The sequence below is a fragment of the Lampris incognitus genome, chromosome 19 (genome assembly GCF_029633865.1).
Source record: "Lampris incognitus isolate fLamInc1 chromosome 19, fLamInc1.hap2, whole genome shotgun sequence".
Classification (NCBI taxonomy): domain Eukaryota; kingdom Metazoa; phylum Chordata; class Actinopteri; order Lampriformes; family Lampridae; genus Lampris; species Lampris incognitus.
The window spans coordinates 1,345,458-1,359,907 of NC_079229.1; the positions used below are offsets into that span (position 1 = coordinate 1,345,458).

At 55.5% G+C, this 14,450-nt stretch overlaps 1 protein-coding gene across 1 annotated transcript in view; it reads right to left on the reverse strand.

Moving 5' to 3' along the window:
• pde1ca (phosphodiesterase 1C, calmodulin-dependent a) overlaps window positions 1-13,292 on the reverse strand; it is a 192,949-nt gene extending 179,657 nt beyond the window's left edge. The window contains exon 1 of the mRNA XM_056299337.1: window positions 13,208-13,292. Coding sequence (XP_056155312.1) covers window positions 13,208-13,292 — 85 coding nt within the window. The remainder of the gene's footprint in view (window positions 1-13,207) is intronic.
• Window positions 13,293-14,450: the final 1,158 nt, after the last annotated feature.

Here is a 14,450-nt window from a genome sequence, read left to right on the forward strand (position 1 = left end):
GCTTGACAGGACTAGTAGGTGTGTGTCGAGTACGTCACATGATGTTTGTACAGCGTCTCTGTGATGAGGAGAAGTTCATCAGCTGATGCAAAACACGATCCGTTTTAAACTCCCTGCTCCTACCATCACAGCCAGGGGCAGGCTGAACGGTACATGCTGAGAAGTTGGTAAGTAGCAGCGTGCTACAATATTCAGAGATACTCAGCTTTCCAATGGGTGTAAAAACCTCCCTGTGTTAGTGTGAGATTAAGGTTATCATCTGACCCAACACACTGTGAGCAGGAGTGAGATGTCTTCTACCTGCATCAGCTGCTCATCTTTAAGAGCACACCACAATACATGACACTACCTTATCTGAGCCACCACAACACTCACTCTTTTACAGAAGAACACAAGACTGATAGGACCACATTTATGTCAATAGTGTTGTCTGCCTCTGTGTTCTGGATTTGCTCTGAAGAACACTGAAGAACACTGAAGAACAATGTCAGATGTGCTGTATGAACGTCAGCGCTGGGATGACACCTGCCAGTACTGCGGCCCATTTAAAGGGCTGTGTTACAGTTTCACCCTCACAACCCCCGCAACCTACCTCTTCCGTTCCCTCTGGGCCTCCACGGTGCTCGGCTTCGCCCAAGTATCCACTGGCTCGCCTGCCAACCAACCTCCTCGGACTACTACTTTGGCTTTTGAACTTGGACTACTCCTCAATTCCCTTTTGCCTATAGACTTGGTACTTTGGCTGGTACACGGCGCACACTTACACAACACCCAATGCTCCATTGACATATTACACACACTTAGGATAACTTACACTAACACATAGCCAGACACATAACCGCCTGTCACTACACATAGCATATTCTCACACCCCACACACACAACTGCCTGAGCACCATACACATCCTGCATTTCTCTCTCCCCTATTATTTTCCCCCTTTACTTTGTTACTTTCATTAAACATTACTTAAGATTCCTCCGCCTCCCGAGTGGTTGTCTGGGTCCTCCTGCACAACCCGTAACAGAAGATCTGGCCAAGATCGACCCAGTCTACTCAGAGACTCAACCCGGAGGACAACAAGAGGACCCGGTGCGCCGCGCCCTCATCACACAAGCCCAATCGCTCACAGCTCAAGCTGGGCAGCTCTGGGAGATGGTCACGGCCCATCAAGCCTTGCAAGACCAGATACAGGAGCTCCGGTCTCTTCTGGACGAGATCCGCTCTTAGGTAACCCTGCAACAACAGACTATCACAGCCAGACAGGCTCAGTTGGAGCAGACTATGCAGGAGCTCTCCGCCGCTGGGCTCTCTCTCACCACTGCCACCCCCTCAGTTGCTGCCTCCGCTCCACCCGTCGTCGCAGCTGCTGCCACAGCTCCCAGCACCGCTCCCCTACTGGCCTCATTCCATCGGGAGCCGTTCGTTACTGCACCGGAGCATTTTGACGGCGACTTGGGGGGCTGTCGAGCCTTCCTGACCCAGTGCGCCCTGGTGTTTGACCAACCACCCCTTTGCTATCCCACTGACTGCTCCCACATCGCCTAACTTGTGGGCTGTGTGAGGGGTTCCGCTCTCACCTGGGGTAGCTCTGAACTGGAGAGGGGATCGGCTGCCTGTGCCACGTACGAGGCTTTCACCACGGAGATGAAAGTTTTCGATCACCCAGTCTGAGGCAAGGAGACAGCCAAACGTCTCCGACAGGGCGCACACAGTATGGCGGTGTTCGCTGTGGAATTCAGGACCCTCGCTACGCAAAGTGGGTGGAACAACGAGGCGCTCCAGGCAGCGTTCCACAATGCACTAAGCGAGGTTCTTAAGAATGAGCTGGTATCTTGCGATGCACCCCGTGACCTCGACCATCTCATCTCACTCTCCATCGCCATAGACAATCATCTCCGCGAACGTCGCAGAGACAGGGCCACAAGGTCTTCACCGTCCGGGACCAATTCCACTGCACTTCGGCGTCCCCCCCCCCAGTCTCCCCCTGCTGCTGTTGGGTCGGAGGACGAACCCATGCAGGTCAGCTGGACCCACCTCTCTGTGGCAGAACGGGAACACCAGAGAGCTAGGGGTTTATGTATGTACTGTGGACTTAAGGACATCTGCTGGAGACCTGTCCTACCTGCTCAAGGACCCCAAAAGACTAGGCTCGTCAGTCAACAGGGGATACCTACTGAGCCGAATCTCTCATCCCCAGCCTCCTACCCACTCCTCCAGGTTTGACTCCACTCTCGCCTGGCAGGGGCGTACTCTCTCGGTCTGAGCTTTCATCGACTCGGGGGCCAACTAGAGCTTTATCAACAAGGACTTTGCCCACAAAGCAGCTCTTCCCCTTGTCCCTCTGGACAACCCCATCACTGCCTTTGCTCTGGACGGTCATCCCATGGGTCCCATGACTCATTGCACTCTGCCCCTAACTCTAATCACCTCTGGGAACCATGTGGAGGAGATCCGTTTCCTCATTATCCTTACCCCCGACGCACCCCTCATCTTCGGACAACCCTGGCCGGAACTCCATGACCCCCAGATCTCTTGGGCCTCCGGACGCATCCTGGGCTGGAGCACCTCATGCCACGCCCGCTGCCTCTGGGCAGCCCGGATTCCCTCGTGGGTCATCTCCCCTAGTCCCTCTCCTCCTGACCTCTCCTCAGTGCCCCCCATCTACCACGACCTTGATGAGGTGTTCAACAAGGAGCACGCCTGTACCCTTCCTCCTCACCATCCATACGACTGTGCAATCGAGCTCATTCCTGTGTCATCTCTCCCTGCCAGTCATCTCTACAACCTCTCCCTTCCTGAGAAGGCAGCCATGGAGGCCTACATCGGTGAGTGTCTGGCCGAGGGGCTCATCCGGCCCTCTTCTTCCCCAGTGGCAGCAGGTTTTTTCTTTGTCAAGAAGAGTGGAGAGCTCCGGCTCTGCATTGATTACAGACAACTCAACAACATCCCCGTAGAGAACAAATACCTATTATGTTCAGTCAATGACCACACCGAGAGCCACATTTACAACTTTTACTTAATCAACATCAACTCACGACACTTTTCACCTTGCCGTAAATCACACTGCTCCCCGCCCCTCTCAAAGGCACAGTAACTGCTAGTGCTCAACCATACAAGTCAGACTTGGGCATAACACCACCCAACTAGACACAACATTTTCTCCCCCCACCCCCCTTGAGAAAGTAACATAACATAACATATCAGTCCCTACCCTAGATGTCCCTTAACCATTCGTAACATAGTCCCTGTGCCAGACAGGCGGAACCCTCACCCTCTGAGGGCGAGCAGGCTGGGGAGCAGGGCCTGGCAATGGCGGTGGGTTACCGCCCACCCGGTTTGCCTTGGGCGAATCCTCCTGATGTTATGGAGATATCTGCAGGAGTGAGCAACCGATACAACGTTTTCAGCAAACGACAGTTGGTCGTCCAGGATCACACCCAGATTCCTCACAACTGAGTTGGCGTCACCACAGTGTTGTCAATGGTGATGGCCAGATCTCGGTGCGGGCAACCTTTCCCTGGGAGGAACATCAGCTCTGTCTTGTCCAGATTGAGCTTCAGGTGGTGTGTCACCATCCACTCCAAGATGTCAGTCAAGCACGCAGCAATGTGTGTCTCTACTTGTGTGTCAGAGGGAGGGAAGGACAAGATCAGCTGGGTGTCACCGGCGTAACAATGGTAAGAGAAGTCATGCGAGCGAATAACAGAACCCAGGGATGTTGTGTACAGGACAGGTCCAGGAGTATCAGAACAGAGGAGAGAGAGTTTGCTCTCGCAGAGTGCAGCGATTCTGTCACTGCAAGGAGAGCTGTCTCTGTCGAGTGACCCACCTTGAACCCAGACTGGTTGGGGTCCAGGAGGTTGTTCTGGTGGCGGTGCAAAAAATGTTGGTTAAAGACAGCACGTTCGAGAGTTTTGGATAGAAAGGGTAGAAGGGAAACTGGTCTGTAGTTTTTGACGTCAAAGAGGTTAAGTGATGGTTTCTTGAGAAGGGGGCTGACTCTAGCAGTCTTGAAGGCAGATGGAAAGCATCCTGCCTGGAGGGAGGTGTTGATGAGGTGGGTTAGAAAGGGAAGGAGTTCAGGTGCTATAGACTGAAGAAGAGGGAGGGGGACCGGGTCAAGGGACCATGTGGTGGGGCAACTGGATGTGCTGAGGTTTAGAACTCGTCAGGGGAGAGGGGAGCGAGGTGGGATAGGGTGGGACGTGGAGAGGTGAGGGAGGGTGCAGAGGGTGGGATAGTGCAAGCAGCACTAACCAGGTGGTGAGAAAAGGAGGATCTGATGTTGTTTACCTTCTTGTCAAAGAAGTTAGCGAAGTCATCAGGGAGAAATAAGAAAGTAGGAGGAGGAGGTGGGGGTTGAAGAAGTGTAGAGAAGGTTTCAAAGAGTTTCTTAGGATTAGAGGCAGAGGATAGGATTTTAGAGCGATAGAAGGCAGCTTTAGCAGCAGAAAGGGAGGAGGAGAAAGTTGAAAGAGGAGATTGGAAGTTGAGAATGTCCTCTGGGAGTTCGCCTTTTCTCCGTTTGCGCTCTGCCACTCTCAGGCTCCGTCTGTCAGTACATACTGAGTCGGACAGCCAAGGGGCAGGTGGAGTTGGGCATGCAGGCCTGGAGGTGAGGGGTCAGAGATTGTCCAGAGAAGAGGAGAGGGTAGAGAGAAGAAGATCAGTAGCAGTGTCAGGGGGTAGGAGAGAGAAAGATTCAGGTGTAGGGAGGGTAGAGGTCACAGAGGAAGAAAGATCAGTGGTGGAGAGAGAGCGGAGGTGTCTATGGGTGGAAACCATGTGGGTAGGGGAAGGGGCTGAGGGGGGAGAAGAGAGGGAGAGAGAGAGAGTAGGACATGAAATAGTGGTCAGAGAGCTGGAGGGGAGTAACAGAGAGATTGGAAATAGGACAGTGTCTAGTAAAGATAAGGTCCAGCTGGTTGCCGGCCTTGTGGGTAGGAGGAGAGGGTGAGAGGTGAAGGTCAAAGGAGGAGAGGAAAGAGAGAAGAGGATCTAGCTTGTCAGTGTGGATGCTGAAGTCACCGAGAAGGATAAGTGCAGAGTCATCATCAACAGGGAAGTGTGAGACAAGTGTGTCAAACTCCTCCAGAAACTCACCCCAAACACACACACAGACACACACACACACACACACACACACACACACACACACACACACACACACACACACACACACACACACACACATACACACACACACACACACACACACACACACACACACACACACACACACACACACACACACACACAAGGCTTGCCACTGTCTTGTCACACGTTGTCCTTATTTGACATTCATACAAACAGACAGTAGGTGTGTGTGTGTGTGTGTGTATTTGTGTGTGTGTGTGTGTGTGTGTGTCTGTGTGTGTGTGTGTGTGTGTGTGTGAGAGAGAGAGAGCAGACAGTATGACGGCTGGTCAGCGACGTGTGAGCAGCACATCAGCTGTTATGCAACACACGTGTGTGGAGCTGGACAGAGAGGTCTTGGTCTGGTTGGAGGACACACATCTGAACAGAGGTCTGGTTGGAGGACACACATCTGAACAGGGGTCTGGTTGGAGGACACACATCTGAACAGAGGTCTGGTTGGAGGACACACATCTGAACAGGGGTCTGGTTGGAGGACACACATCTGAACAGAGGTGTGGTTGGAGAACACACACCTGATCCAGAGAGGTGTGGTAGGAGGACAAACACCTGATCCAGAGAGGTGTGGTTGGAGGACAAACACCTGATCCAGAGAGGTGTGGTTGGAGGACAAACACCTGATCCAGAGAGGTGTGGTTGGAGGACAAACACCTGATCCAGAGAGGTGTGGTAGGAGGACAAACACCTGATCCAGAGAGGTGTGGTAGGAGGACAAACACCTGATCCAGAGAGGTGTGGTTGGAGGACAAACACCTGATCCAGAGAGGTGTGGTTGGAGGACAAACACCTGATCCAGAGAGGTGTGGTTGGAGGACAAACATGTTCGCTGCCGCAGTGCACCCTGGGTTTTATTTCCCTCTAGCAGCCGGTCAGGGTGCAGACGTGACAGAGCAGGATGGTTTATGGAAACCAGGAAAGGGCACGGGGACACGGAAACGTGTGGCGGGACTGGAGACCTCTTTCAGGACGGGGGACACGGAAACGTGTGGCGGGACTGGAGACCTCTTTCAGGACAGGGGACACGGAAACGTGTGGCGGGACTGGAGACCTCTTTCAGGACGGGGGACACGGAAACGTGTGGCGGGACTGGAGACGTATCAGGAGCAATGTATTTTCATTCCTGTCATGTAGTGCGTACACAAAAGAAATTAAACTCCTTCTCACCCGGCCCGCAGAACTGTAGTGTCTCACTCGGCCCACAGAACTGTAGTGTCTCACCCGGCCCACAGAACTGCAGTGTCTCACCCGGCCCACAGAACTGCAGTGTCTCACTCGGCCCACAGAACTGTAGTGTCTCACTCGGCCCACAGAACTGTAGTGTCTCACTCGGCCCACAGAACTGCAGTGTCTCACTCGGCCCACAGAACTGTAGTGTCTCACCCGGCCCACAGAACTGTAGTGTCTCACTCGGCCCGCAGAACTGTAGTGTCTCACCCGGCCCGCAGAACTGTAGTGTCTCACCCGGCCCACAGAACTGCAGTGTCTCACTCGGCCCACAGAACTGTAGTGTCTCACCCGGCCCGCAGAACTGTAGTGTCTCACCCGGCCCGCAGAACTGCAGTGTCTCACCCGGCCCACAGAACTGCAGTGTCTCACCCGGCCCGCAGAACTGCAGTGTCTCACCCGGCCCGCCCGCAGTGCAGTGTCTCACCCGGCCCGCAGAACTGCAGTGTCTCACCCAGCCCGCAGAACTGTAGTGTCTCACCCGGCCCGCAGAACTGCAGTGTCTCACCCGGCCCGCCCGCAGTGCAGTGTCTCACCCGGCCCACAGAACTGCAGTGTCTCACCCGGCCCACAGAACTGCAGTGTCTCACCCGGCCCACAGAACTGCAGTGTCTCACCCGGCCCGCAGAACTGCAGTGTCTCACCCGGCCCACAGAACTGCAGTGTCTCACCCGGCCCACAGAACTGCAGTGTCTCACCTGGCCGGCAGCAGTGTAGTGTCTCACCCGGCCCACAGAACTGCAGTGTCTCACCCGGCCCACAGAACTGCAGTGTCTCACCCGGCCCGCAGCAGTGTAGTGTCTCACCCGGCCCACAGAACTGCAGTGTCTCACCCGGCCCGCAGCAGTGTAGTGTCTCACCCGGCCCGCAGAACTGCAGTGTCTCACCCAGCCCACAGAACTGCAGTGTCTCACCCGGCCCACAGAACTGCAGTGTCTCACCCGGCCCGCAGAACTGCAGTGTCTCACCCAGCCCACAGAACTGTAGTGTCTCACCCGGCCCACAGAACTGCAGTGTCTCACCCAGCCCACAGAACTGCAGTGTCTCACCCGGCCCACAGAACTGCAGTGTCTCACCCAGCCCACAGAACTGCAGTGTCTCACCCGGCCCGCAAGCAGTGTAGTGTCTCACCCGGCCCACAGAACTGCAGTGTCTCACCCGGCCCGCAGCAGTGTAGTGTCTCACCCGGCCCACAGAACTGCAGTGTCTCACCCGGCCCACAGAACTGCAGTGTCTCACCCAGCCCACAGAACTGCAGTGTCTCACCCGGCCCACAGAACTGCAGTGTCTCACCCAGCCCACAGAACTGCAGTGTCTCACCCGGCCCGCAAGCAGTGTAGTGTCTCACCCGGCCCACAGAACTGCAGTGTCTCACCCGGCCCACAGAACTGCAGTGTCTCACCCGGCCCACAGAACTGCAGTGTCTCACTCGGCCCACAGAACTGCAGTGTCTCACTCGGCCCACAGAACTGTAGTGTCTCACTCGGCCCACAGAACTGCAGTGTCTCACTCGGCCCACAGAACTGTAGTGTCTCACCCGGCCCACAGAACTGTAGTGTCTCACTCGGCCCACAGAACTGTAGTGTCTCACCCGGCCCGCAGAACTGTAGTGTCTCACCCGGCCCACAGAACTGCAGTGTCTCACTCGGCCCACAGAACTGTAGTGTCTCACTCGGCCCACAGAACTGTAGTGTCTCACCCGGCCCGCAGAACTGTAGTGTCTCACCCGGCCCGCAGAACTGCAGTGTCTCACCCGGCCCACAGAACTGCAGTGTCTCACCCGGCCCGCAGAACTGCAGTGTCTCACCCGGCCCGCCCGCAGTGCAGTGTCTCACCCGGCCCGCAGAACTGCAGTGTCTCACCCAGCCCGCAGAACTGTAGTGTCTCACCCGGCCCGCAGAACTGCAGTGTCTCACCCGGCCCGCCCGCAGTGCAGTGTCTCACCCGGCCCGCAGAACTGCAGTGTCTCACCCGGCCCACAGAACTGCAGTGTCTCACCCGGCCCACAGAACTGCAGTGTCTCACCCGGCCCGCAGAACTGCAGTGTCTCACCCGGCCCACAGAACTGCAGTGTCTCACCCGGCCCACAGAACTGCAGTGTCTCACCTGGCCGGCAGCAGTGTAGTGTCTCACCCGGCCCACAGAACTGCAGTGTCTCACCCGGCCCACAGAACTGCAGTGTCTCACCCGGCCCGCAGCAGTGTAGTGTCTCACCCGGCCCACAGAACTGCAGTGTCTCACCCGGCCCGCAGCAGTGTAGTGTCTCACCCGGCCCGCAGAACTGCAGTGTCTCACCCAGCCCACAGAACTGCAGTGTCTCACCCGGCCCACAGAACTGCAGTGTCTCACCCGGCCCGCAGAACTGCAGTGTCTCACCCAGCCCACAGAACTGTAGTGTCTCACCCGGCCCACAGAACTGCAGTGTCTCACCCAGCCCACAGAACTGCAGTGTCTCACCCGGCCCACAGAACTGCAGTGTCTCACCCAGCCCACAGAACTGCAGTGTCTCACCCGGCCCGCAAGCAGTGTAGTGTCTCACCCGGCCCACAGAACTGCAGTGTCTCACCCGGCCCGCAGCAGTGTAGTGTCTCACCCGGCCCACAGAACTGCAGTGTCTCACCCAGCCCACAGAACTGCAGTGTCTCACCCGGCCCACAGAACTGCAGTGTCTCACCCAGCCCACAGAACTGCAGTGTCTCACCCGGCCCGCAAGCAGTGTAGTGTCTCACCCGGCCCACAGAACTGCAGTGTCTCACCCGGCCCGCAGCAGTGTAGTGTCTCACCCGGCCCACAGAACTGCAGTGTCTCACCCAGCCCACAGAACTGCAGTGTCTCACCCGGCCCACAGAACTGCAGTGTCTCACCCGGCCCACAGAACTGCAGTGTCTCACCCGGCCCGCAGCAGTGTAGTGTCTCACCCGGCCCACAGAACTGCAGTGTCTCACCCGGCCCGCAGCAGTGTAGTGTCTCACCCGGCCCACAGAACTGCAGTGTCTCACCCAGCCCACAGAACTGCAGTGTCTCACCCGGCCCACAGAACTGCAGTGTCTCACCCGGCCCACAGAACTGCAGTGTCTCACCCAGCCCACAGAACTGCAGTGTCTCACCCGGCCCACAGAACTGCAGTGTCTCACCCGGCCCACAGAACTGTAGTGTCTCACCCGGCCCACAGAACTGCAGTGTCTCACCCAGCCCACAGAACTGCAGTGTCTCACCCGGCCCACAGAACTGCAGTGTCTCACCCAGCCCACAGAACTGCAGTGTCTCACCCGGCCCGCAAGCAGTGTAGTGTCTCACCCGGCCCACAGAACTGCAGTGTCTCACCCGGCCCGCAGCAGTGTAGTGTCTCACCCGGCCCACAGAACTGCAGTGTCTCACCCAGCCCACAGAACTGCAGTGTCTCACCCGGCCCACAGAACTGCAGTGTCTCACCCAGCCCACAGAACTGCAGTGTCTCACCCGGCCCGCAAGCAGTGTAGTGTCTCACCCGGCCCACAGAACTGCAGTGTCTCACCCGGCCCGCAGCAGTGTAGTGTCTCACCCGGCCCACAGAACTGCAGTGTCTCACCCAGCCCACAGAACTGCAGTGTCTCACCCGGCCCACAGAACTGCAGTGTCTCACCCGGCCCACAGAACTGCAGTGTCTCACCCGGCCCGCAGCAGTGTAGTGTCTCACCCGGCCCACAGAACTGCAGTGTCTCACCCGGCCCGCAGCAGTGTAGTGTCTCACCCGGCCCACAGAACTGCAGTGTCTCACCCAGCCCACAGAACTGCAGTGTCTCACCCGGCCCACAGAACTGCAGTGTCTCACCCGGCCCACAGAACTGCAGTGTCTCACCCAGCCCACAGAACTGCAGTGTCTCACCCGGCCCACAGAACTGCAGTGTCTCACCCGGCCCACAGAACTGCAGTGTCTCACCCGGCCCGCAGCAGTGTAGTGTCTCACCCAGCCCACAGAACTGCAGTGTCTCACCCGGCCCACAGAACTGCAGTGTCTCACCCGGCCCACAGAACTGCAGTGTCTCACCCGGCCCGCAGCATGGCAATACAAAAGACAAAACCACCCAAAAACTCCACCACCAAACACATGTAAAAACAGAGAAAACAGCAGCCAACAACACAGTCCTCCCAGTACAACACAGTCCACCCAGAGCAACACAGTCCACCCAGAGCAACACAGTCCTCCCAGAGCAACACAGTCCTCCCAGTACAACACAGTCCACCCAGAGCAACACAGTCCACCCAGAGCAACACAGTCCTCCCAGTGCAACACAGTCCTCCCAGTGCAACACAGTCCTCCCAGTGCAACACAGTCCACCCAGTACAACAGAGTCCTCCCAGTACAACACAGTTAACAACACAGTCCACCCAGTACAACACAGTCCAAGACCTCCACCGTCCAGAGAGCGAACGCCAGCCAGGATGACTGTTGAAACTGCCGACCTGCAAGAGCTAACAGTTAGCTTAGCTTGACCCACTTCCACGTCCTGTCAGACTACCCTCGATGTTTCCCCTTCGGGCACAGCTCCAGGCAGTGCCGTGGTCCCTGGGCCCACCACAGCGGACCAAGCTCCCTCAGCCGCTCCAGCTCTCCCAGCCAGACACCTTTGACACACCTCCCCGCGCTCCTCACGACGACTCAAACCCAGAAAAAAACACTGCACAGCCGACGCCAGGCGAGGCCACCGCCAGACTGCCTCAGTGGTTCCTCTCGGCTGCAGCACCGAGCAGTGCCGTGGTCCCTGGGCCCACAGGACGCGGCAGACCGAGCTCTCTCAGCCGATCCAATGCCAGCTCTCTCAGCCATTAAAAAAAAAAATCCATGCATCATCCGAACCGCTTATCCTGCTCTCAGGAGCCTATGCCAGCAGTCATTGGGTGGCAGGCAGAGAGACACCCTGGATAGGCTGCCAGGCCATCAAGAGCGGACACACACACACACACACACACACACACACATTCATACCTAGGGACAATTTAGTAGTCACCTGACCTACATGTCTCTGGACTGTGGGAGGAAACCGGAGCCCCCATAGGAAACCCACGCAGACACGGGGAGAACATGCAAACTCCCCACAGAGGACGACCCAGGACCACCCCCAAGGTTGGACTACCCCGGAGCTCGAACCCAGGACCTTCTTGCTGTGAGGCGACCGCACCACCGGCAGCGCCGCATTAATTAATTAATGAATTAATTGAAAAATCCAAGATCAAAATAAAAACCACACGATGACACAATCACACGCAGATGTAGACGTGGACAAAGACACTGCATAGTCGCTAGCTAATGGGTGCCAACTATTGGCTATGAATCTACGTTCCTTCAACAAGATGTATCTTGTGCTAGGTGGACAAAAAGGACATTTCCACAACAATGCAAATCATTGGACTCCTACAAAGAGTCAGGTTTTCACATAAAACGTAATCCTTCTGGTCTGTCGCCTGCATCATTTTATCCTCAACTCAGATCAGGATGTCCCCGGCTTCACTAGAACTTCTGACACAAGTCAGGAGCAAGCCCACAAATAAACCTGTGGGCTTGTTCCATGCCATGCGTTCTCTCTCTCTCTCTCTCTCTCTCTCTCTCTCTCTCTCTCTCTCTCTCTCTCTCTCTCTCTCTCTCTCTCTCGCTCTCCCGCCATTTCTTACTGAATAGTCTGTAAAACAACACGCACACAATCAGTCATAGTTATGGAAGTACTGAAAATACTCTTGGAAAAAACTACAAAGCGCTGTTTACTGTATCTTCTTCTGAACCGGAAAACATTGAAAGATGCTATGGTGTGATGATGGTGAAGACTGTGGTGTGATGAAGGTGAAGACTGTGGTGTGATGAAGGTGCAGACTGGTGTGATGAAGGTGCAGAATGTGGTGTGATGAAGGTGCAGACTGGTGTGATGAAGGTGCAGACTGGTGTGATGAAGGTGCAGACTGGTGTGATGAAGGTGCAGACTGGTGTGATGAAGGTGCAGACTGGTGTGATGACGGTGCACACTGTGGTGCGATGATGGTGAAGACTGTGGTGTGATGAAGGTACAGACTGTGTTGTGATGAAGGTGCAGTGTGATGAAGGTGAAACTGGTGTGATGAAGGTGAAGACTGGTGTGATGAAGGTGCAGAATGTGGTGTGATGAAGGTGCAGAATGTGGTGTGATGAAGGTGCAGACTGGTGTGATGAAGGTGCAGACTGGTGTGATGACGGTGCACACTGTGGTGCGATGATGGTGAAGACTGTGGTGTGATGAAGGTGCAGACTGGTGTGATGAAGGTGCAGAATGTGGTGTGATGAAGGTGCAGACTGGTGTGATGAAGGTGCAGACTGGTGTGATGAAGGTGCAGACTGGTGTGATGAAGGTGCAGACTGGTGTGATGAAGGTGCAGACTGGTGTGATGACGGTGCACACTGTGGTGCGATGATGGTGAAGACTGTGGTGTGATGAAGGTACAGACTGTGTTGTGATGAAGGTGCAGTGTGATGAAGGTGAAACTGGTGTGATGAAGGTGAAGACTGGTGTGATGAAGGTGCAGAATGTGGTGTGATGAAGGTGCAGAATGTGGTGTGATGAAGGTGCAGACTGGTGTGATGAAGGTGCAGACTGGTGTGATGAAGGTGCAGACCAGATCACAGCGGTGCTAGAGACTGAAGGATGGAGACAGAGCTGAGAGAAACCCTTCAAATATCATAAAACAGGAGCAAAGAGCACCATCTGTTCACACACACACAGCAGCAAATAACACACACACACACACACACACACACACGCACGCACTCACACACACAAACACACACACACGCACACACACACACACACACAGTCTTGTTACCTATGGTGAAGCTGAAGCCGTCGATGCTGAATGTGGCGCTCCGACACTTCTTAAATCCCTGCTTCCTGGACGTGGGTTCCGTCATTTTTAGCTCCTGATACAAAAGTCCTCTCTTCTCTCTCCTCTTCTCCGAGCAGATATCCGGGGGGTGGGGGTGGGGGTGGGGGGGGTCTCTCTCCCAGGAGTGGCTAGCCCTGTGGGAGTGAAACCAGGGACTGGTCCCCCTCCACCACCTGTGCTGTTATTACTATGGTGCTGGTGGAGGCTGGCAGAGTTGTGCAGGTTAGCCGAGTGACGAGGCTGCCTTGTTCAGGAGGAACACCTCCCTGCCTCCTCCTCCTCCTCCCTGCTCTGCATCCTCTAAGGCCACTGTGGGTTCTTTGAGAAGGACTGATAGGTGTTTCTCTCTTCTCCTCCTCCTCCTCCCTCTCTCTATCTCTTGCTCTCTCTCACTCTCTCTCTCTCTTGCTCTCTCTCTCTCTCTCTCTCTCTCAGCTCTTTTAGTTTTCTCTTCTTTTTCTCTCTTTCTATCTAAACTCTCCACAGCTGCTCAGAGCAGCTATGTGAGAGGAGAAAGAGAGAGAGAGGGGGAGAGAGAGAGAGAGAGAGAGAGAGAGAGAGAGAGAGACAGAGAGGGGGGGGAGAGAGAGAGAGAGAGAGAGAGAGAGACAGAGAGGGGGGGAGAGAGAGAGAGAGAGAGAGAGAGAGGATGTACACCTCCCCCTGTCTCTCTCACTCTCCTCCCTGTAGTGTTCTACAGGGCCCTCCCCACTTCCAAGCTAAAGGCAGTTGATCAGTCTGTCTCTCTGCCACTCCTCCGGTCTCCTCCAGTCTCTCCCCCCCCCTCCCTCTCTCTCTCCACCTCCCTCTCTCTCTCCACCTCCCATGCCACCCTCCCTTGATTCATGTGTTTCCATCATTCTCTGTCCGTCTGCTTTATATTCCCTCTCTCCTCCGTTGCCCTCCCCCCCCCCAGTCAGCACATCCTCCCCCCATCCAACACTCCTCACCTCTCCCCTTCCACTCTCTTTCTCTCTCTCTCTCTGACCCCCCCCCATCTCTGGCTGTCTAAAAGTTGTCATTGTGAAGGTAGATGTTTCTCTTGCACCTGCATTAATACACTGCTCAAAAAAATAAAGGGAACACATAAGCAATGCAATGTAGCTCCAAGTCAGTCACACTTTTGAGATATCAACCTGTCCAGTTAGGAAGCAACACTGATTTGTGAATCAATTTCACCTGT